The sequence below is a fragment of the Myripristis murdjan genome, chromosome 7 (genome assembly GCF_902150065.1).
Source record: "Myripristis murdjan chromosome 7, fMyrMur1.1, whole genome shotgun sequence".
Classification (NCBI taxonomy): domain Eukaryota; kingdom Metazoa; phylum Chordata; class Actinopteri; order Holocentriformes; family Holocentridae; genus Myripristis; species Myripristis murdjan.
Window position 1 is genome coordinate 14,424,337 of NC_043986.1, and position 25,409 is coordinate 14,449,745.

Consider the following 25,409-nt stretch of genomic DNA (forward strand, 5'->3'; position numbering starts at 1 on the left):
AGCCCACATTGCAGGCAGTTGTTTTGGCCACAATGTCCCTGCAGAAATCCTACTGTCAGAGAGCAGAAAATAGCATTGGGGAAGGATTAGGGCTCGAGATCCAGTGTGAGAGGATTTTTTTTCTCTCTGTGAAAGACTGCAGCTACAACAGACCTCCTGCCTCCACTATCTACAATTCCTATAGTGTCCATCATGGTCGAGCGGTTCGTTTTATCTTGGCAGGGAGAGAGATACTGGCAGGAGGCTCCGGTCAAAACTGCCTGCCGTGTGAAAAAAGTCTCATCTTCAGCCTTAAAAAATCTTGTTTTTCTTAGAACAAATAGGAAAAATACCAGTGCAGTGAGATAATCCCACTCCGATAAAGGCTCCATGAATGAGTATAAATATGATGAAACTAAACTGAAAACTAGGCACATCAGCCCAAAAAATGACACTTGATTCAGAAAAATATTTGAATGGCACTGGAAACAAGCGCGATTATCTCATGTTTTTTCACCTAAGCAGAAAAAAAACTGACTAAATGACTTGTTATGATGGAGATTGATTGCAGTGTGCAAGTGTCACATTGGATTTCAGAGTAATGCCCTCTCAAACAGCAGCAGAATCTCCTCCCACACACACAAACACCTGACATTAATAGCATTATGCATCCATGTTAATGCCATTCTGCATAATGTCATCCTCTAATTACAGTTGACCAGTGCGGGGTTACACTTGACAGTGGTTTTATCTCAGTGCATTAACCTGAATATCCACTTAGGGATGGGCAACACAACACAAGAGACACAAGAAAATCTCCCTCATAAATAAAACAGGCTGTGCTGAAAGTGGATTATGTATTAGGGAAACTGTGACTAACTACTGTACTTGTACTATTTACACACTGCCTGTTTGTTAATGGCCAGGTTAAGACAACAGTATTTTTTACAGTACATTAAAGCCACTGTAAAGAAGACGGTTACCAATTTTGGATCTACTATTAATACTTCAGATGCTGGTGGTAGATATGAGCTGCCTGCACCAAAAACCCAGAGGACAAGAAACTTGAACCTCCTTGTATCAACTTTCTTTTAAACATAACGCTGTGAGTACTGGCCAGCCAAGGTCAGAGCCGCTTCAGCTGAGGAGCATGTGAGGAGGAACAAATCAGTTAAAAAAAAAAAAAAAAAAGCAAAACCTGAAGAGCATGACGAAGCTAATTGACTCAGATTCAACACGGGGACTTTTAAAATCGTTCCTCAATTTTTTTTTTTTTTTGGACATCTTTTCCAAAGGTTCCAGCTGCTCCTATTACGAACTTATTATTAATATATTTACAGTGAATTTCAAAGTGTCAGCCTAATTCAGCCAGAGAGACGGGAAATTATTTCCTGTTTTTTTTTTTTTTTTTTTTTTTTTTATCTCTTTCTTTGAAGGCTGTTGCGAAATAGGATTCTGGTACAGCTCGCGGCTGACATCCAATTTTAAAAAGCTTCAGACTCAAAGAGAACCCATTATTCACCCCTGCTGATAATTATAACGTATATACGCAGTGTGTCCCTACTATACCTTATTCACATATAAAGGTTGTCAACTTTTCACTCCTTCTATCTCCTCTGTCATGACAGAGCTATAATTTGACCATTTATGTGTATGCTCTGAAGCAGATATGGGCATGTCTGGTACATATGGCCTTTATATGGCTTTTTCTCTGCTGGTGCCAAATTCTGTGATTAATATGTTTTATCTGTGTTGCTGTGTTTAATTTAATAAGAATAACTCATCAAAAAAAAAAAAAAAAACATTCACAGTTTGAGGCAGTTGATAATTACAGTCTCGTCAGTGTACAATATATTTTTTCCCCCAATCTAACAACTTGCCGTTACACTGGAGAAAATGGAGAACTTATGCAGAAACAATCATGTCATGAATTTTATTTCATGCCAGAAAATAAACATAGCATCCACATAACAACTGTATATTCTCCATAAAAGAAACGATGAACACTCACAAAGGAGAACGTGGACACATTCATTCCTCCCCCATATCACAACAGTCAAAGCTCAATATCCTATTGCACATTTACATTTACAACAATTCCCTCTTCCCCACCTGCGGTACAACTCTTTATAATAGACTCTCTTTCTAATATCATTATGTATAACAGTTTTTGCTTAATTTTTGTACACAAAGTATAAACCTCTATTCGTGTGTACCACAAAACAACTCTTGTGAATAGACGCTGTGAATGCAAAATAATGGCTTTGAAGGTTTTCATTTAATCTCTACAATAACAGTACCGTCAGTCCGCACGATTATTTGCTTGATCCTAATAGTCCGCTAAAGCTTCACCACACTCCAGTGCAGTGTGTTTTGTTCTTGACAGGATTAAAACAGCTGGACGTTTACAGTACAGGGTGACTCCCGACGTTTCAGAAGAGAATCTACGATAAATATCTTCAGTTCAAACTATTAGGTCCATGGTTCATATTTAACTAAAGTGCAGGAGTCATACACGTATGGTAACAGTTTAGGTGTGGACCAAAACCATTCATTATCTACATTCTACCTAACAGCCACCTAATCCATCAGCATAAAGATGCCTGGTTGCAAAGCTTTGAAGGAGACGACATTGCACAACACCACTGAGAGAACGAGGGGAAATGCAGGTTAACCCTACCGCTATTTCTGTTTTGTTTTTTTTGTTTTTTTTGTCTGTACTGAAGAATGAGTGATGGTTGATCATGTGTTTCTATTTTTGTGGCACGGGTGACGCTATTCATCTATCCTAAGATGTAGTCTTGACTGACTGAAATAAACTAGCACTGAGAAGTTAGAAATCATGCAAGTACCTTTTTCATTTTTTTTTTTCTGTTTTCGCTGCCTCTCTATTTACAAATCAGAAAGAGTAAATGATTCGTAAGAAATGTGCCAATATTGTGAAATTAACAATGGCACAGTAAGTCCAATAACACAAAAAATATTGCATCATCTCAGTTGTTTCTCCCCAAGATTTTTTTTTATTGTTTTGTTTGGTGACTGACTCAGCTAAGCAGTCTGAGTTATATAGGATTTTTCTCTTTTTTGGAACAGCGCAGCGTAGTTTTGCAGAAACGATCCCGGTCATGCCATGAGGAAAAAGTGAAGGTCAAAGGAACCATTAGAAACAAACAAATAAATACAATAACACAACCCCCTCTTCCTCCTACTTCAGCTGTGTTGAGCGGCAGCAGCTTTGCCCTGTCAGTTGTTGTTCATAATCCACCAAGAGGCTGCAAAGGGAAAAGAACAATTAAGGATCAATGTTTCATGCTCTATGCTCGAGCCAGACAGAGAAATATTGACCACGGGCAGAGACAGAGCAGCATCACTCAATATTCATCCTTAAAGGAATATGCCAATGTTTCAGAATGTTTTTTAAAACTGAGAGTCGTTTTAAGAAAAGTTAGATGGTGAAACTATAGCTTCTGGACACATTTATCCTTCTGTCTATCACAGTGATCCACAGACAGCTTCAATAAGACAGCTTCGGAGTTGCTGTATGGTTTATTTTTTCACTTTGCCATTGTTACGCTAACGACTCCCATAGACTTCAAGTCTTTACGCTAAGCTAACAAGAAATTCTACCCATAGGAAACAAACCACAGGACGTATAGAGGTGAAAATGGTACTGAACATCTTGTCTCATTCTGGGTAAGTTGGAAAAAAAGGTAATTTGCCCAAAACACTGGAGTATTAATTTCACAAAAGGCTGGAATTCACTCTAAATAGTTGCAAAAGAGACATTTCACCCATAAAGCGTCTGAATTAGAAAGATTTTTATAGCTTTAGTTCATTTGCTATGTAGTCCTTTGAACAACTAAAAAATCCTATGTATATAAAGCAACTCACTAACTGGAACACAACATAAACTGTAGTATTTCAGGAAGCATTTATCGCCATCTGAGAAAAGTTCAACAGAAAACAGAGTCATCGATTCATCAGGAAAAAAAGAAAAAGAGGAAGAAGAAGAACGAGAAGAGAAATAAGATGTTTTCTGTACAACTGAGTAGGTTTTTGGCATATGCTGAATTTGGCTCGTACCTGGGAGGAGCATGGTGGAGACCATCTCTGGCTCCTCCAGCGAGTCGATAATGCAGCGCTGGAAGGTCTTACTGATGGGCGACTGCAGGTAGCTGAGGAGAGAGAGGGCGATGAAACAGACGAGACGCTCAGTTCCTTCTCAACAAGCTGATGACGACTGAAAAAGCGGCCTGGAGCAGCTCAGCGTGCCAAGCAAATTCTGGCATGAGAATCTAATTTCTACAAGGTGGCCAGAGTTCCTAGGCAGGTTTTTAGCTCTTATAGAAAAAAAAAAAAAAACTATCAATTTTATATTGTGATGTGTCGTGAAGTTCTGTGGCCCTACCTCATCCAGGACAGGCGATCCTGCCAGAACTCGTACATGATGAAGCACGATCTGTCAGGCAGGTTCTGGATTGATATGCTAAGAGAGACGGGAGGTGGGAGAGTGAGACGGGATGTTAGGGAGGGTGTGACTGATGTTCGGTAAAACAGAGGTGATTTAATAGTCATATCTTAAACAGTGTTCCCAGTCTGTTTCATATGTAAAATTCAACGACTTTTCCATAAAATGTTTAATTCCCATGATTTCTATATGAACATGAAATAATCTATTCTTTTTCCTTTACCAAAATTTTAAACAGACACTGAGGTCTTAATTGAGGCTGATGAAATTCTTTGATATTCCAAGATTTGTCCCAGGGATTCACTACACTCCCTGGCTTTCCCCTGTCCAGAACAGGCTTTTCAAAACACCCTGAAATTCCTCGGCCTTTGGAAACCCTGCTGAATCAGACAAAAAGCCTCTCAGGCAGAGAGTCAGACATACTGCAGGTTGTTTGGCTGGCTGCTCGTGGCATCTGTGTAGATCTTCAGAGCTTCTTGAAAATCCTCCACCTCCCTCTCCTTCACAGACATTTGCCTCTGGACCAGAAGAATGTTCTGCAGAGGGAGGAGAGAAAACAAATGTGATCGCCCGGTCTAGAAATAACAGGGATGGATCAGATGGATCAGGATTATTGTCGATGTTCTGTGCCTTTATTAGAGCAATTTCCAGGTTTCCAATGTCTGTGTAAATCACACAACACAACAACACATGACATAACAAAGATATGAACACTATCATAGCATAGGAGAGTATCTATATTTTGCACAAGTTGGACTCACCGATTTATATGTGCCTGCTAATGTGTCCTCTTTGAGAGGTTCAAGATGTGGGCTCTGAAAATGGAGACATGAATATTTTAGTCAGTCATGAGCAGAACAAGCGTCAAACTGCAGAACTGCCTGAACCAAATCCTGGAAAAGTATGGCCTCTAGTTACAGCCTGTCACAAAGCATTGACTTTCACAAGGAAGAGATCGCCATTTTCGTATTAACCCTCCAACAGCCTCGACGCAGCCCTGAGCAGGGCGGCTATTTGTGTTCTTCCCTCTGCATGGCAAAGATAAGAAAATGAAATAATTAACACATTAGGCAGCAGGCTCGTTATGTTTTCCTGCTAAGCTCCAATCTCCGATCTTAAAAAAACGCCTCAAAAATTTTTAGATCAGTGTTGCTTTAAATTGTAATGCTTGCGGATTAAAGACAACATTAATCCCAGAGCAGAGCCCCGAGGCGTTTAAAACACCTAGAAAGATATTTCACCTATGGCAGGTAACATGAGAGCAGAATATCTTTTCTCTCTGTGTAGCACTGATATGTTGATACTAGTGGTGAAACAGTTTTTCAGCTGATCAGCTGATTGACACAAAAATCGGTATGAATTTTGATCATCATTTCAGTAACTGATCAAGTAAAAATGGGTACAGTTTCTGACTTTTCACTGTTTCTTATCCTTATAAAATGAAAACACATTTTGGCTCCGGTAACTTGTGATGAATTTTTGATATTATTTTGTTTTATTTTTAAAGATGAAACGATTAATTAATCTTTTTGGGGGGAAAAAATCAATATATCAATCGCATGTATCCTTACAACAACTGCGTCTGTATCCACTGTGAGGTTTTATTGACATGATGCTGTACAACACGTCAATAAAACCTCTGCTCAGTGTCCAGTCTGAGTGAAGCTCAATACACACTCAGACACTTATCCCTTATGCATAATGATAAGTAGGCCTATCTATAACACAGTATGGCATGTACAGTGTGGGGCTCAATCCTCATGCACTTTGTACAAATCATCCCATCTGATGCCATGCGGGATCCCTTACGGATATGCTCGGTATTTCTGCAAACAGAAAGTATCTGCAAGACATCTGAAAAGGGATATCTGCAAACAGAAAGTAGGACTCCTAGGGTTTGCTTGACATTTCTGTCCATAACAACCGAGCCTATGTAAGTACACCTGATATTTGCAAAGAGCAGCTCTGTCTCCTGAGGGAAAATTTTTGGCAGGCATCTGCCCTCATGAAATGCAGTACCATGGATGCACATGTGGGTGGTTCAGACAGGAACAAACCCAGTATACCAACATGACAGTGCAGCATGCCAGCGATGCTGCCAGTTTAAAAGCTTCCATTCCAATTAGGGTCCTGCCATATTATACAGGCCAACATGTCTTAAATCAGCATTCATGATGGCATTCCTCCAATATCTGCAATGCTTTGAGCCTTGTGCGCCTCACTTTCTCCAGTTCCAGCCCTTGATTGCGATGCCATCCATACTGATACAGTGACACACACTTTAAATAAAAGTGCCTAGTAACTGGCATCTGTTACTCTGTATTATGTTCGCCCAGCATTGGCGTTGAAGTTATTATTACAAATTACACAGAGTCCCAGTAGCCTCATGCTGCCAAAAGCAACCAAACCCGTTACAAACCTCACACTCCAGTTTGTCTATGAGCTGCTGCAGCCGGTTGATCTGGGAGCTCCAGTGGTTGTCTGGCTCCACGCTGACCCCTGACCCAGGAAACAACAACATCAGCACATCACATCACATCACAACACAGAATGCCTGGTTGGCGGTATTTCAGAATAGTGCTTTTGTTTTTTGTTTTTTGCACTGCACCAATTGTTCTCTTGAGTCCATTGACAGCTAAAAACTGCTTCTGGTATCACTTCTGGAGAATCTTCAGTCACTTCTTTTTCACACTGATTTTATTTTAACACCACCGATCCTGAAAGAGTGTGAGTGTTTACCTGTGGTGAGCATGCCAGAGTAAGGGTCCGTAGGGGAGAGACACATGTTCTTCTGGATGCGTCGGCTGGGGCGCTTGGCCACCCTCTGGATGGGCAGATCCTCGGGCTTCTGCAGTATCCTCTGTCCCCTGCAGCTCTGCTCGTCCACGGCCTCCATAGCGCAGTCTAGTGACGACTGGAGGGACTGCAGCTGAGTGGAGGTCTCCCTCAGCAAAAAGCGGGTCACAAACTGACCCAGCACCGAGGAGCCCTGATATTCCTGGATGGCAGAGCCGGAGAAAACATTAAGGAATCAACAAATGGGGAAAAAAACAATATTATCTTTATTATTACTCACATGACCTAAGAAATAGACCTGGTCTATGGATGTTAAGGTGCTACAGTTTGTTTTCTTATAATGAGGAATAAGTTTGTTGCATTTTTACATCAGGTTTATTTAGGTTCACATTATCCAATTACAAGAGATTGGAAACAAAAGCCCAAGTAGCTTGTTTATTGGACAGTTTTGGCAACCTGTTCTCCTACACGCTCAGAGATTTTGGCAGCCATGGGAGTCAAAATGAATCAGATTCCAATGCTGACAATGTCCAAGTCTCACTGGCTTGTCTGTACTTTATCTTAATATGTGAATTTCTCTTTCTTTGGTATTGATATCAGCAGTACAAAGAAGTAGCTGAATAGGATTATCTGTCTAGACTATGGGTTGTGTTTATTTTATTATGCACTCTAAGCAAGGGTAAATGCTGGCTATCAGATATCCCCTAAAACTCCTAAACACATCTCCGTATACCTTTATATTGTGTTTTGCGGTTGTTTAATAGCACTGGTTCAGATTGCACTCTCACTCCAAACAAAGTGCTTGGTACAAAACCAAGACTTGCATTTTCAGGCATCTCCATGTGGTTACTTGGTGCCACCTGAGTCTAAATGTCAATTTTCTCACCTGCTTCTAAATTAGCTAAAGCAGTATCTGCTCCAGAATTTGAATAAACCACTCCAGACATGCTTGCATGCACCCTCAGTCATCTGCACAACGGGTCAAGAATGTCATTTTGTTGATTTTCTGCCAGGCATTCATGAGTACACGCTGCATGCGTGGTGAAAATGCTCTGTTGTTGACTATTCATGAAAGGTGGAAAGTGATTGTATCATGATGATGCATGGATGTCTGGCACCATTTGAAAAATTAATCTTTTGGAGATGTGGATCAGTAATCCTCAGTACACCGGCTGTTGCTGCTGTTGTTGCTGTGTTCTTCCAGATGAACACAACTTTGCCAGCTTCATTTTTGCGGAAAATGACTCCCCACCCCCAACCATCCCCACCCTGTGGTGCAGCAAAATAGAGTTCAGAGAAATTGACAGCAGGACATATTGGATGGGTGATTTGAAAAATGACAACCAACGAGATCGTTTTATAGGAATCCTCCTGTTCCTATGCGTTCTCCCTTCACACACACTGCACTTCATGAGTAATGAACCTTAGTCTGTTTCTCATTTCTCCTCCTTTTCTCTTCAAGAAAGAGGAGCTGCAACACCAGAGTTGATGTATTCTTTTTTATCTTGAGGCGCCACAGCAACAGAAAAATACATTCTGCTCTGTTGTTTCTTTCATGGATAAATGTATTTTTCTGTTTCTCTTCTGCAGGCTTTACATACCACAGTCTATATAAAAATGTTACCCATATTTTTTCCTGTAGCCATAAAGAGGGGTGCTTATGGCCTCTGAGCACTGGTCTAGGATCAGCTTGTCTTTGATTTAGCAACAGCCGAGGTTAAGCCTTGAGTAAGTCAGGCTGATCTCAGCATGGTGAAAGGTGCAACTGCCTCTTTGGGGCAAAGAGAGCCTTTTGGTTGACTAATGGTAATATGAAAAATGCATGAGATGGGGGGAAGAAAAGAGCAATACAGAGAAGAAAAAAGGCTGAGAAAAAGGGAGTGAAGGAGAAAACGAAGCAGATGGGAAAACAATGTTAGAGAATATAGATATACAGCAAATGATAAAACAAAAAAAAGTAGACTGAGGCTGAGAGACTATAAGATATGGAGGGGAACAGAAAGAGGTAAACAAACGGAACAGGAGCAGAGATAACAGTAGCTGGCAAAAACAGCTGTGTCTTTGTGATGCTGCTGGACTGTTTCTAGAGGACAGAGCTGACGTCAGGTCAGTCAGACAGCCAGGGGGCTTATGTCAGCCCTGGTTACTGTCATATCACTCTGTGTTCAATAAATGTCTCTCTCCCTCTCTCTCTCTCTCTCTCTCTTTCCCTCTCTCCCTCTCTCTCTTTCTGTGTGTGTGTGTATGTGTACAGACTGACAAAAACACCCATGAGAACTCACAGACATAGTCACACACATCACTAAGGCCCACTTCCTGCACAGCAACGGCATCAAAGGGGAGAATTTGCTGCATACCACAAAAAACAATCTCATTACGAGTCTGTATCCATATTCCGGCTTCCATCCATTCCCAGTCTACACCTGATTCTCTTGCCAAAAAAGAAACAGCTACCTGCCAGTTGTCTTAATGTGAGGGGTTAGGACGGATCGATGAGAAGTGAGCTGAGCTATCGATTATGTCTTAGCGGAAGTTCTTTGATGTTGATCTCGACGGCGTGCTCAAAGCAATTTGATTAAAGCCTCGGCAAGTCTTCAGACCAATCTTTTCATGCACCGTGCATGTCAGGGGTACCCTCTTTAATCCTCTCTACATCTAATGGAATATACATGTATACTGTTATAAGGTTCTGCTTAACGAAGCTGCAAAACAGGATTTCCAACGCTCTAATTAACGTGTTTCATAATCTGAGCCCGTGGCGTTAATGAGATGCTGTGTCAGGTTGTCAGGAAATGCTGGGGACAACAATGTACAGATTTGTGGCTGTACAAGTCGAGAAAATGATGACCCACTGGGTCCCACCTGAAGGTGATAAAACAAGAGTTTGTGTGCAGGAATGTGCATATTACTACATTCAGGGATGACAGGGATCTCTGAGAGGGACACTGGCAGTTCCCAGCAAATGGGGAAGTAATTAATTAATGTAACTTCTGTGACATTTTCTGGAAGATAGAGCAACAAAGAAATGTATACGGATGGCAATTTTTATTGGTATTTATAGTGATGCTTTTTTTATCATAATTTGGTGATACAAGCTTTTGTTATCTCTACAACTAACAATCAAAATTTTCTCAGAGCAGATTCTTTAGGACAAAAGCCTCTCAAATGGGGTCCATGGTATTTTGTGCATGTATTTGGGGGTCTTATACAAAATGTTTATACTACGGCTAACAGGTGCCAACAAATACTGCCAACACCTGTCTTATAATGCCATTAAAATTGAGACAATATCCATGATTGTCCATAGCTGCTGGCTAGCCTTCTGATATCACTTCAAGACAGTTTCCAAACTGTTTTAATGTGTTTTTTTTTTTTTTTTTTTTTTTTGTCCTGTTATTAGATGATATTGTAAAAAACTTTGTGCTCGTGTAGGTTGATGCTGAAGTTGGCCATATACTGCATGTCACAGTCCTTCAAATGTATGCTGGGTCAAGTTTGTTATGGTCAAAAGTGAAAAACATTGTGCACAACAGTATAGTTGTACAGAGTCTCATTACCAGTGTTTACAAGTCCCTGCGAGCGCCTCAGCAGCTATAAGAGTGTAACATCTTGGATGCATAATATACATGCTGCTTACACTTAGCTTGACCACTAGGCACTGGCCACAACATATTTATATCCAATCTATGCAGGCTTAGGCAGTGATCACTCATTCATCAACCAAACATTTCAACTTTTGGTTTAAAAGGACACAGAATCTGTCTTACTTCATCTTTTCCTTCTGTGGCAATGACGCAATTGACATACCACACCAACAAGCACAGAGAGCTGACATGAAGTCACGGTTTCTTGTTGGACAGGGCCATTATAAGAAGTAAGGTTCTGTGAACGCCTGTCTCCAAATGTAGTGTCAGTGAGCAGAAGCAGGGCAGGAGCAGGCAGAGCCGCTCATGTGGAGCCACTTCCCTTTCTTTCATATCTCTGTCACAGCTGAGGGGTCTCTAAGGGCCTCTGAGACACTTTCAAAGTGACAGCTGAAGCACAAACAAAAGTCTGGCCAAATCCTTTGGGGGGGGATAATAGACGCTTAGAAATGTCCTGAATGCTATTTCAGTGGATAATAGCTTGCTGCTGCCTTGCTACGTTTAAATTCTGTCTTGAAATCCAAAATTTAGCAGCAGGTTGGCACGAGGAGTGTGCAGGGTGTTAAAGATGACAGATGGTGCAAAGGTGAGGTGCACGGCCACCTACCTCTTTAGTTTTGTCCATGGCCTTTAGGACAGCGACGTTCAGCTTTTCCAGTGCAGACAAAACATTGACGTATTCTCCCAGGTGTGGAGTAAAGTACTCTGTAGGTCAAAGTATAAAGATTTGCAAAGCAGTTTCAACAGGCTATGTGACTGATCTGCTCACTGATCAGAATTTAACACATGACAGCAGAGAAATTAATTCTGACAGTAGAAATAAATCAATGCAATCAGTGTAAATAATTAGTGATTAGTAACAATAAAACTGGGGGCATGCTTACTGTAGGTTTGAGTTAAGACCCTTAACTGACAACTGAAGCCAACAAAAGCACAAAACCAAGGGCAACAGGACAACTTAGATCAAGTTTTGAGTCAGGTTGACAGCAAAACATTCAGGAATCTTAATTCAAGAAAATTACCTGTGAGCTTTTCTGTGTCGAGGTTGCTGAGAGAGAGGAGGTCAGCAAAGAGGAAGAAGACAACATGTTAATAGAAAAATATGTTAATATGTTAATGGAGAGTAATCTTACAGATCCATAAAGGGTAGCCGTTTCTATGATTTATTAAAGATTTCACATGGGCAATTTAATGAGCTCGTTAAAATTTGGAGTGTAAGTGGTCTACTGGTAATCTAGACTGGCCAAGACAGACATCAGTACGTCTTCTTTTACCAGAGCTTTATGGATGTACTCGCCTCCATTTGGTACTGAGGCAGCATGAAAGAGAATTTACTGTATACTGGATGATAATGGATATGACTTGTGCATTGGACATGTGTTATTTCAGTTACTTGGATTTGATTAGATCATTGTGATTTATGTTAGCTTACACAGTGGCTGGTTTCAGTCTGGTTCCAACCATGCTGATAATAATACCCATAATGCACAGACAGCAGTGTTTTATTGGTTGCTTACTGGCCATCATGGCATGCTACTTTATTGCTCTGGCAAGGCTCCTGTTTTTTAACATGTATTGACATTAATGAGAAGAAACTTCCTCAGTTTATACACATGTGTAGGTAATCATTGCACACTAGCTGTAACAGCTGACTGCTGAGATGCCAACTACACAGCAATATCTCACACCTGTGTCATCACATTTGTGCTCATATATTGCTATATTAACAAAGTTCTGTTCAATAAACGATCCATCCATCCATTTTCAATTCCCTATTCATTCATTCCTATTCAGGGCCACCAGTCATCATCAGGTTAAACTGTAATCTGATGGAAGAGACATATTTACATATTTCTAAATCTTTTTTTGGGACAGTAAGCAGCAGACTGCTGTTAGCTCTCCTTGTAAGTCAGGACTTTAACTCTGGGCTCAGTGCTGCCTATGAAATACTGGTGCATCTCCTTTGAAGTTAGGTATAGACTTTTCCCTGCCAGGCAGGAGGACAGCAGGAGGGGCCACAGATGGCAGCAGAGTTGGAGGACATGCCAAAGGCAGATGAGCTTACTCCGTTTGCTGCCTGTCAATGGAGTGATACAGCTCCTGCATCTGCTCATCGTTGAGGATACCGTCAGCAAAGTACGACTGGAACTCCTCCAAGGACAGCTTTCCATCATCTGCACAAGGGGTGAGAGACAGATCCAAGAAAATTACACCTTGCTGAGATTTAAAGGCTTTATGACTTTTATCAAGAGTTTGCCCAATGCTCAAGGTAATGGAACAAGGTGGCTCTGTCAATCTCTTAGCTCCTATCTGCTGTATTCACACACCAAATTAATTCCAGTGATGAGCTCAGAGGCACTGCTGCAAATTAAAAATGCTTAACCTCAATCAGCATGGTCAGAAAATCTTTCTCATTAATGTTAAAACCTCTATCAAAGGGGAAAAAACTGCCTGGACGATTTAAGTCTTTCCCAAAAAACTGAGAGGAAATGACAGTCATTTCCTTTTTGATCAAGCTTCATGAATGCAGAACAATGACTGTGAACTGGTTAATGATGTTATAAATTTGAAAATCCAAACTCTGCTCTTGTTCATAAAATACTAACCTATAACCTAATATTTTAAAACAGGAGGCCATATTGCTATTAGGAAGATTTGGACACATTTTCCATTAAAAAAAAGACACTGCAAATAATTTACCCACCCTTTGAATTTCCCTTCCATTTTTTTTCTCTCTGATAAAGTAGATAATTGTCACATAAAGACAGTTCTCATATCAATCAACCTGCAGTCATAACAGAGGCACCCTGTGGTCTGCAGCGGCTCAGAGAACAAACACAAAGCCGCGGGAGCTCGTCTACAGAAACCAAGAGCAGTACGCCTCTGATAAGCAAAGTCTGGGACTCCATGCCTCTGGGCCTGCAGGGTCCTGAGGAAAATGTGAGCGGGGACTCGGGACTAGTTTTAGTCGCCAGGGCACACTAACAGGCTGACTTTAGACGATAATGAGATCTCAGCCCGATCTGTCCAGCTTTGCTCTGCAAGCAGCAGAAACCCTTTGAGACCCAGCTCTGAGATCCCCGCCAGGCGACAGAGCTCAGACTGATAGGCCTGATCCAGGCCTGGTAAATTGTCTCATCTGTTGGTTTGTGTTGGAACAATTTTGATTTGGTGCCATCTAACAAAATGGATGGCTGTGGGTGTGATGCATTTGCAGTGAAGGCTTATTATTAGTAAAATGACACATTCGTGAATTTCCATAGATTTGAGAGATTTGCTTCAGATTGTTTGCCAGTGTTTTAGAGTGACTTTGTCCACAAATTGCTGATCATTACATACAGATCGTGGCCTTAAGATGACAAAATGTGTTTACTGAGGTGTTGTAGTCTGGTTAAGTTATACCCCAGTGCAGAAGCTAATGGAGGAGACAAAGACTCGTAACTCTTTCCTCAAACTTCCAGGCACTGACGACTATGTTTCTATCTGCAAACTGCCGGGAGTAAACACAATCTGTTGTGTTTTTGACTTGTTTCCCAGTCTTTGGTGTCATACTTGCTTTGTTTAGTTTCACACCCAATTACTCCCCAGCATATAATAAGTTACAATGACGTTTAGACTGCACATAATGCAATTGTGGTTTCTCAATAATAAGCAATGCAGTGGAGGAACAGCTGCGACTCTGTATACAGTATTAGCTAGTTTTCAATAGCAATATTCATCATATATTTATTTTTGCTTCAGCTTTGTCAATTATCCAGAGTGTGCAGGAATTTGCTTTGGTGGCTTTGGTACAGAGACATATTATAACTCACGTGGTGCCACAGTAAACTGGCACCGTATGATATTAGGACTTTGTGATTTCATATCAAGTGTAAACTGACATTAAAAGGATCATAGGGACAGCAAATTACATATATAATTCTGTATTTGCACTAAAATGCCAAAAAATTTTGATTTTGATAATTGATTAATTGTTGTAGTCATTAATTAAGTAAAAATCCCAACAGCTTCTGAAGATCACTAAGACGCTAAGACTAACTCATTTTCTGCTTAGTTACTTTACTTACTAACTTACTTTTGTTATAATTGGCCTTATAGTTCATGTCTCTTGCAGTATCCAATGTATGTTCAAGTTCAATGCTTCTTGTGTTATTCAGAACAGCTTGACTGTTAGCAGAAGGTAAACAAAGCTGGAACCAGACATATTTTCTCTATCTTATTTGTTAGGTCTATTGCATTAGATACACGCCCAATCAACATACATACACATAGCATCACACATTCCGAGATCAAGGCATGGACAGTGGTTGGCCTGTCCATGTCCGGTAACTGGCCAATTACTCTCGGTTGCGTTTTAAGTCCAACCTATGTACGGGGCAGGCCCAAGCCCAAGAACATAAATGTGTATCATTTCCTGATATCGACACTCATTCTGACTGAGATCCTGCGAGAGCTCTGTCACACTGAGACCAGCGCTGCTTTGCTTTACATGTGACCAAATAAATATTATATCTGAGAGCTGAAGATTGACTCCGGTCTGTCCTTGGGCATTCAACAAAAGAATCGGGTCCTAACACTTTTGGCTTCTGGGCTAACTATGGAAGCAATATGAAGACATCACTTCGGGCTCTGATAACTCCCCATGAGCACTGTTCGACCCTTTATAGGCTAAATGATTAATTACTTAATCAAAAAAAAAAATCAGTAGATTAATTAAAAATTTAATTAACCATCATTTGCTGCCCTGCACTGCATACATACATTCAGTAGCTACGTGTGTTCACGTTGCATTGATGTAATTATTGTGATGGATGGCCCTCTGTGGATTGAGAAAGCTCGCCAACCCTTGGGCTTATGAAACCCTTTAAAAGCACATTGGATACGCTGAAAAATGCATTCGAGCTAAAAACAAGGAAGGCTGTTTTTCTTAACTCCAGAAACGCTGACATTTTGGAGACACAAGGCTTTCAACCCATAACAGCGATATGCCACTTCATTAGGCGTTCAGTTGCTCCATTAACAAAAAAAAAAAAAAAACATCTTCTCTTCTTCTCTAGCACTTTCTCAATTAGACTGGAAAATGTTTTCATTCCCGTTTGAGGGTGTTAGTGATGCTGGTCACCAGAAACTTAAATCTCTAAACTGGGAAGGAAACCTGATGAGCATCTTGACATTTTTTGAGAGCTTCAGGTTCTTAACAGTGTGCGCGTAACACTTTGTGGAGTATTATTATTATTATTATGCTGGTTTTCAGATGCAGGAGTTATGTCCATGTTGTGTGATGCTCATTATTCATTTCACGGATCTTATTCAGTTTAATTGCTCATGTCACAGTGGATCAATACACGACTCAACTCTCCCTACATCTCCTCCACAGCTGTGTGCCATTCTGCTCCAATGCACACACACTCTGGAGATTTAGTTTACACATGCAGTGATATATACTGTCAAATATTTTATCAGATGGCTTCTACTGCTGTCTCTTTGCACTTTGAGGTGCGGTTCTGTTCTTGCAGCATGTGTCAGGATGTGATGTGGGTATGTGAATCATCAATAAGCCTCTTTTGCCATGAGACAAAATCATATGCATTCATTCCTCTCGCTAGATAATGTGATACTGATTTCCTGCATGACGCAAAGAGCAGGTGGCCACGGTCAATTTCCAGCTGTCAGACGATGAGTTTTAATTACAGGATATGCACATTTGCCAATCATCAATCCAGATGCTTTGTGACCGACAAGTCAATATTTCAAGTTCTACTCAGATTGATGACAGACTGTTCCTTCAGGACAGACACAAGGAGGCTAACTTGCAAGAAGATTCCCACTTCAGGCTGAATAGGCGACCCAAATGAAAGCCATCTTTACCTCAGCACTAAGTCAGTGTCTTTCAAGGAACTCAGTTCCTTGAAGGCCAAAGATGGGAGTCCTGAGCAACACTGTGCAATCAATAATTCATAGGAATGAAATGGTTTCAGAGGAAATACAGGTGGTAGGAATAGCATGATCAAACAGCGTGTGTGTCCGCCAGGTTCCAGGTCAATGAAAGGTCTGATAAGCATGCACATCTTATTGAGATTACAGGGGGAAAAAAACACACCAACCGCACAAAAATAGATTTCTGGTTACAGTCTTGTTTGTTGAGTCAGAAAAAGTGGCTGTTTCTAATGTGCAATAAAATCCCTTTTGAGGGTAAAATTCTGGTGATGGGTCCCACACATTTTGATTCCTTTAAATTGCTCTTCAGAGAGAGCAAAGTGGATCAAGTCTTATAGAAAGTCTGTTTCAAGTTGAAGTTATTTATCTCTTTCTTTCATTTTATTACAGATTAAAAATGGCAGCACTTTGTACACAGCGCCCCAGTTTCTTGGTGCCAAAAACGTTTGGACCAACAGAACTATGAAGACATTTTCCATACACTGCCAAAAATGTTTTCACCAAGAATCATGGCTGAATGTCTGCATCTCAGAAACAAACTACTGATATTAGTTTCAGATGCTCTCTTCCATCCAGTGCTGTAACAATTTTGTATATGAGTGCGTATAAACTACAGCCCACTCTGGTGCAATATTATTGAACACAGTATCTATTAAATGACTGTAAGTAAACTTAGTAAGAAATTGCAATATCATACTTCAACCTCTCATATATCAGTTGCCAACTCAAATCAGAGATTTAAACAGTTTCTTCACTTTCACTATGTTTTGTGAGTACAAATCTGCTTCAAAATAACAACACAATAATAAAATAAGTGAATATATCTAAATTAATTGAGTCGTCCAGTACTAGAGTCTATTTGCTTCATGGCTTGGATTTATTTCAAGTATCACAGAAACAAAGCAGTTACTGAGAAACTTGTCAATGGCAATGAGAAACATATATCTATTTATTTATTGCCTGTATGAAGAATTCAGCTGAAATCAAGACACTTTTGTCAATTTCTTTTGAAAAGTCTTCCTAAGAAAAGTCTTTCACCCTTCTACACATAACACTTAAAATCTACTCCTCGCTGATGGAGCTTCATACAAAAGACTTCTGATTAAGTGTGCCATTATCATTTCCTGACAATGAATCAACGTTGCAATGAAAATTTATGTTCTAGTGCTACACGCATGACCGGTTTCATCTCATTACAACTGAACGGAGCGCACAGATCTTAATGGTTTTAACACCGTTTGCTGCAGCGTAAATGCATTCCAGATTAATTGTGATCACGGTGCACAACGCTGGTGGGTAAAAGCTCTCAGGATCTAGTGCTTTCAAAAAAATGTAAATTCCTCATTACAATAGCGTGGTGGGATAGACTGTTGTGGAAGGTAGCCAGCTCTCATTATGTGGTAAATCCGCAGTGCTCCAGGCATATCATGGCAGCCCACTCACTGATGCTTGTAAGGAGGCACTTTCCTCTGGGGTGCGCGACTCTGTAAGTTAGTTGAGAAGCATGGAGGGCTTTGCTGCAAACTGAAGATAACTACCACAAACATGCACACGAGCTCTCCTCTTCCTTTATGGCTTGTTTTTTCCTCAACAAAGGGTGACAAACAAAAGCTTTGATGTTCTGCGTGCGTGGAGCTGGTGTGCGGAGACAAAAACATCATGATCGGTTACTTTACTTGAGGCTTCACTTCAATGCAGGCAATAAAGACCAGCGTGATAGCATTTGTGATATGAAGGCTCAGCTGCTTGAAAGGCAGTGATCATTTATCTTTTTTATTCCTAATAAAGTAACCTGAGTTTAGTCACAGCTGGTACATTACCCATCCCTGTAGTGCTTTCTGGAGAAACAGCCTTTCAGCTATTATTTTTCCCTTTAATTCAAAAAGTAATCGCCTGACTGGAGACACAACTATAGGGAAAGAAGAATTTATGAATCACTTTCTTTACAAAAGCCCAGAAGAAAAAGAACATTTTAATTGCCGCACTTATTTGACAGAGACATGAGGCAAAGGATTTTTTTTTTGCATCTAAATATGTGAGAGAACTGTGGGCCACCTCGAACAACCTCTGCTCATGTAGGCTCACGTTGCATCATTCGTACCGCTCTTGTTCCACACACGTCTTCGCTGCAATCCTGAGGAAACCAGGATTGCAGTGAATGTTTCATAGACACACCACATGTATTAATCATTGCCCTTATTGCTTTGTACGTTCCATTACACTGGAATGCGAGCATGAATAAATAATAAAGAACAAATACAAATGGCGGCTTGTCAGCACTATTTCTTAGAGCTGAATTCTCTGTGTTTCCCCAGGAGTTTTTGGGGAAAGATTCACAATAACTCCCCCGAGTACAAATTCATCAAGGTAATGGAAACCAAATATAAGACTGGCCACATTTGTAGAGGAGAAATACTGCATCCGTTTACAAGGGATCTATAACATCATGAGTCTATGTTCAGGCGTTTTAGTCGAAGAGCATATTTTCCTTCGGCTGCAGTTTCCACAGTTTACATTTCCAGTGTGCAGGGGGGCGTGATGGCGCCATTTTGGGGTTCCCGTGGCAAGATGTGTCTGGCGCATTTGGGAACACGGTGTGGTTGAGAGGAATATATTATCAGTGGGTGTGTTAGATGTTGGTACTGAATGAACCAATCACTTTCGCCTCCTTCTGTTTAAGGAAAACATAATCAGTGCTCAGAGAGAGAGAGAGAGAGAGAGAGAGAGACAGAGAGAGAGAGTGAGAGAGAGAGAGACAGAGAGAGAGAGAGAGCACATAAGGTAATGCTGTAAACCACTTCCTCCCCCTTTCTTACAACCTTTTTTTGTAAATGAATGTATGAATAAATTAATAATGAACAAAAAAAAGAATGTTTTTTTTTTCTTTTCACAGTAGTCGTGACAAACAAATGTGTCAAAGCCAGGTATTGTAGCTATATGGAAAAAGTCCAGCTTTCCTCATCATATGACACCTATTCCAACTCTGAAACAAATTTACACACCCTTAAACACAGTGTGGTTAACTCATCACTGAGTTCTTGGACAAGGATATGTATAATATGGAAATGATTTCATTATTCTGAGATACAAGAAGACATCTCGCATCGCAGTGGGACCTTCCTGGCTAAATATAGGATGAATAAAATAAGTAAAAGAAAATTCTTCATGCACCATGGCGAACAGCAGTTTTGTTCATATGATCATTTAATTACAGCTACATGCGAGTTAGAATGCATGAACAACATCATGATTTTTCTTCCATCTTGGGACACTCACATCAAAGCAAAACAGACGAGCACGACACATAAACCAGGCTTTTGTGATTTCAGAAATGTGCAGCTGGAAACGCCTACACCAAAAATATCACACAACCTAGGTGTGCCATGCCGCTGACCTGGTTAAAGTAGGCTGGCAGGCACAAATCAACGTCATCCATGGTGCCAAAATTGCAATGCGCTGCTAGGAGTACACCTACTACTGCACCTCTTCTCCCACCTCTGTGCATGGTGCATCATCAAAATACTAAATACGCCCAGGCGAGGAGAAACCATCCCTGCACCTCATGAAAATGTCACAGTGCCAGAGCAGTGCAGCAGCAAGAAAATATGTAGGGTCTCACATGTTTTTGTAGTGAGCAGCAAAGGAGAAGCTACAATCCAAAGTCACATTTCTGATAAGGTCACTCCTAATTACATGCAGTGCTGTAAATGTACATGTTACAAATGCTGTAATTGTGTTGTAAACATTGTGTGGTTCATTTAGTGTCCATAAAGGTCAGACACTGTTTTTGTAAACCTTGCATAAGAAGCGGCTGCACTACAGGAATTCATTCTGTCAAATCTGCTATTTCAGAAAGTTTAGATCCTCGACATGGTTCACAACAACACAAAATAAAATAGAGACATGCAATATTTATTTCATACAGTGCGTTAATCCAAGTCAAGTCAGGCAGAAGCTGAGCAGCCATCAGTTGTTGCCCCCATTTAACTGGTGCATCTCATTTCTGTGTGCAACAACTCCTTCAAAGAGATTTAAAATGAATTCTAATTAGTCGTATAATCCCATTATTTGCATATTATTTCATTTACTCACCATTTTTGTCTGCCCGGCGGAATATCTGAAACAAGACAAAAAAAGGAGATCATGTTCAGGTTTTGAGGTTTAGTTAGCCTGCTTAAATGGCAAAAACACAAAGAAGATTAAATAAAATATCAGCACTGTTTAAAGTTTGAAGCATTTACAAAAATATCTTGCTGTGAGGGGAACGTGTGTGGTGGCATAGAGAACAAAGTGTGTCCAAATATCAGTCAGAGATGCAATGAGACTCTCAAACAAAAAAAAAAACCACCTGCCAACCGGGAAGTCTCCTTAACCTTTATGTGAGCACAAATGAGGGGCAATCCATCTGTACAAATGAATGTTTTTGGCATTTTACTGTCTTTCTGTGCACAGGGGAGCATTACTAGAAGCTATAATTTCCGTATTTCAATAACCAAGAGACTTGACACCTCCTCAGGAAATGATTCGCTGACATTTATGTGTGCCAGGAAGCAGATTAGAAGAGAAAGTTAGTGATTGGAATGATAGCTTCTAGCGTTCTTTTATTTTTTTTTTTTTTTTTTTTTTTTTTTTTGAGCAGAAAACACTGAAGTTATCATTCTCCTTAAAGACTGTTTCCTAAGGATGCGGTGTAAAATTTGCAAAAGCTGCAAAAAGCGGAATTAATTAAGATGTGGTATAAAAATGGCATAATAAAATCACCTAATTATCATCTTCATTCTCAACAGTCGTGTAACACCAAAGCACCCTGCAGTCAGATCCATTTGCAGAGTGTGAGGTATTGTGCAGGAGGTGAGAGTGGCACCTCATTCACCTCGTGACCATCGCCAGTAAAACCACCCTGTGTGCACCCCATCAGTCCCAGAGAGCGTCCAGTGGCTGGCTGACTCACTCACTGTACTATCAGTGTGGAGCGGTGCACACAGATCCATAGCTGTCACATTTCAGGCACACTGGGGTGTGAAATCCTCAACACGCTCTGCTAGCATCCCATTTTAAAAACAACATTACACCTTCATTCAAGCCAGATCGGCTGAAGAGAGCACCCCGTGGTGAGCCTTGTAGAAAATCTACAGATCAAGAAAAATATTAAAGAACACTTGTAGTTGTACACAATAACCACAATTGCAATGACATTCACATGGATTTGGGAGGCATTCAGCCCTCCTGGCCCATTTCAGAGTACACTTATCATTTTTGAGCTGACAAGCAGGAACAATCACTTTTGGATGCTGTACGCTGCCAGACAGGTGATCACATGAACCCCGGAGGCCACCATGTCAAGTGGCTTCAAGGAGCTATCATCGCAGTATCATCAGTTCTCCAGAAATTGCAGAACTGCTGGTGTCAGCATCCTGTCTGAGGCAACTCAGAGAAAGCCTGCAGGGAACCGCTCCATAAACTCAGGGAAACAAATTGACGGTAATAAACACCGGCTCTGAGGCAACCTGACTGGTAAGCCTCTAAGGAGCACATTTAGTAGCCTTTATTCATCCATTGTGCCGTTAAATGGGATGTATGTGGAGCAGATAGAGATGCTGTCATGAAGCTGCAATGATCAAGAAATTCTAAAAGCATTATTAGCTACATGGATGCGCGATGCTATTGTAATTTCCGCCTCAGCCAAGCCCTGGGGCCTGCTAACATGTCACGCTGACTCCACTGAACCCGATAAATCTGCAGCAGAGTAAATGAGCTCGGGGAACATCTCCAGCTCCTTCAAACTGCAGAGTATCTCAGCTGTGCACAACATACTGTACTCAGGCCTGTTTTTATATCATCTTCATTGGGCAAATTATTATCTTAATCTCAGTAACAATAGCAAGATGCAACTCGGAGACAGTGAAGTACATTTGGAAATACAAAACAAACAGCCTTGGCAGAACTGTGAAATCTATTAAACCAAACAATGAGTCCTCCAACCTGATTAATTGCATCAACAGAGACTAGAAGCCTTTTGCTAAAGACCGAAGGAGAGCGAGAGAGAGAGAAGGAGAGGGAGAGCGAGAGGGAGAGAGAGAGAGAGAGAGGGAGAGCGAGAGAGAGAGAAACATACTAGTTAAACAAAAAAGCTTACAGCGAGTATAACTAAGCTGTAATGAGCCCATGGAGAGGAAGACAAGCATAAATGAGGCGCGATTCTCTGTAAAATACAGAGCAAATGTGAGGGAGTATGAGAGTGTGCACCAGCATGATTTATTGGTGGGAAGGCAGAGGGATGAAGAAGTGTAGAAAAGGGGAATTAATCAATGAAACCCAGATTCAAAAGTGTTGATTAAGCAGTGACAACATGTGTCATTTTTGTTCCGCCAAACCCTTGGGAGATGTAGATACAAATTATTTGTTTCCAGCTCGAATGAGAAGTCAAATTATGGTGGTAAAGTTTGGTAATATACCTTACAGTGACAGGTGCTCTCTGTCTTGTGCATAGAAATTTCATTTCCATTGCTATTACATACAAAATGACATCCATAAGCCACTGTAATAGGTTCCCACCAAGAGATGGTAGTTTGGAGATTATGCAGCACACTGGGCTTGAGTCAGAGAATGGATGCTAACTGCATTTAAGCCAAATGTGCACTTTACTGCAGTGTAATGTTCCCTTTGCTGCCTAGTAATCTGCCTCGAGGATATTGGGTAAATTCATTCACAGTCAGATGTTAGAAAGTCTAAGGTAACAAAATTATGCTTCCAATACACAAGATGGTATTTTCTAGAACATCCTCAGCAAATCTGAAGTAACACAGCCACACAGGCTCCAAAAGCAAGATAAAATACATTACAATGCACAGTATTGAATGTAGCCTACATGCAGTATTGTCCTCTAGCAAGCCTGAACTGCTAGAACTGCTTTTATGTTGGGGGAATTAAGTATCACAGCTCCTTTAAATAATTTAGCCTATACTCTAGCAAAAGAAAACTAACTGCACAGAATATAAGTGCCTGGAGTTGTGGCGCGTTCCTTGCTGTGCATGTAAACCCAACCCACAGTGAGCTCTGCAAGCAAAACCCTGATTAGATCATGAAAAATTTAAGACGCTTCTATTTTTAATAAATGTTTCTGTTTTCTATCTTTCAGATAGAAAACAGAGAGAGTCTGTTATGCCTCACACGAGAAATGAATTGTACTTCATGTTTGATCGACATATGTGTGTGTGTGTGTGTGTGTGCATACATACATAGATACTGTTTTCATTCTAATTACCACATGAAAATTGGTACACAGCCAACAATTAACAGCTATATTTTATTAAGGGAAAATCAAACCAAAACACCAGAATCCAGTGCACTCCTGTGTAAAAACTACAGTGTAAGGCACCTTGTGTGTTATTCACGCACTAATGAGCAAGCCCTCTCACCTCTCTTACATAAGAGTAGCTGGTATATCAGCACATACTGTATAGATGGGAGCTGACGTGCGGTTACTCGATAGGAACCATTCATAAAGAGTAGGCTGAAGGACAGTGAATTGCACTGGATTTTATAGGCTGCATCTGACGACACCCCCCAAACATAAGCCAAACATGTCTTAATTATGGTTTGAATCAATCATGCATGCATAAAACCAATTAAGCAATGCATTTTAAAGCAATTAATAAGCTTTTCAGGGAGCCACAATGACCCTCAAACACAGAAAACGCAGGTGCTACTCACGTCCTGGAAAATAGAGATGCCTTGATTTTGGTTCTGGTCAAGCTCCTGCTGCTTTCTCAAGTGTTCGTGCTTGGCAGATTGAAGACACATGGTAATCATCTCTGTGCAGGCTAGCATGGTGCCAACTCTTATTTTTCGATGCAATGAATGCCTTGTGGAAGAGCCTGTCCGCGTCGTGGAGAGAGTGTCCTTCGGTGCGGGTGGGTTGGTGCTCCTGTGATCCAGTGGCTCCGGTGTCCGTGGGATGGACCAGCCTGCTGCCTGCCGCCCGCTGCGCGCTAACCGAGAGGCGAATTGACTTGACAGGAGGAGAAACTCCGCCTCTACGCGGACTCCGTCAGCAGCCAGGAGCTATTCATAAAATCCAGAGGAATGCACCATCTGCTGGTGAGCGTACCGATGAGCACAGCCTGCTACCTGAGCAATCCATTACATTATCATAACCCTGTAAAAGTTTCAGGAATAATAAAGAGTGTTGCTGCATGTGGGAGTGACGAATGAAGACAATACTGGAGGGGGAAAACCCTAACCAAGCTCCCACTTTTGAGTTTATGATGCTTTCTGGCATCACTGTAATAATGCCATTACGACTGGACAGCGATATCAAATAAATGAAGTGCAATATAATAAATAATACTTTTACATTTATGAAACCCAGAGCTTGATTGTTTAAATATATTCTCATATATGAATGAGTCATTTTATTATTAGTTTATGTTAGTCATAGCAGGCCTATTACTAATCGATGTTAGTCAGTGCAGCCCAGTGGAACATTTACCTTTAGATCTTTGTAACTAGAAAACACCAGACTAACAAAGCAAAAATAAATAAATAAATAAATAAATCAGTGTATTGACTGTTCATGTACAGCA

General features: G+C 40.7%; 1 protein-coding gene across 1 annotated transcript; it reads right to left on the reverse strand.

Moving 5' to 3' along the window:
* Positions 1 to 1,896: 1,896 nt before the first annotated feature.
* Positions 1,897 to 24,793, reverse strand: LOC115362613 (N-terminal EF-hand calcium-binding protein 1-like). Its single transcript, XM_030056595.1, has 12 exons — positions 24,538 to 24,793; positions 20,917 to 20,941; positions 12,953 to 13,061; positions 11,910 to 11,935; positions 11,495 to 11,592; positions 7,187 to 7,445; positions 6,867 to 6,946; positions 5,209 to 5,262; positions 4,871 to 4,983; positions 4,388 to 4,465; positions 4,063 to 4,154; positions 1,897 to 3,251 (listed from the first exon to the last, which is right to left on the reverse strand). Exons 1-12 carry the CDS (start codon positions 24,652 to 24,654, stop codon positions 3,223 to 3,225), a joined length of 1,080 nt encoding a protein of 359 aa, XP_029912455.1. The 5' UTR covers positions 24,655 to 24,793; the 3' UTR covers positions 1,897 to 3,222.
* Between the last annotated feature and the right edge of the window lie 616 nt (positions 24,794 to 25,409).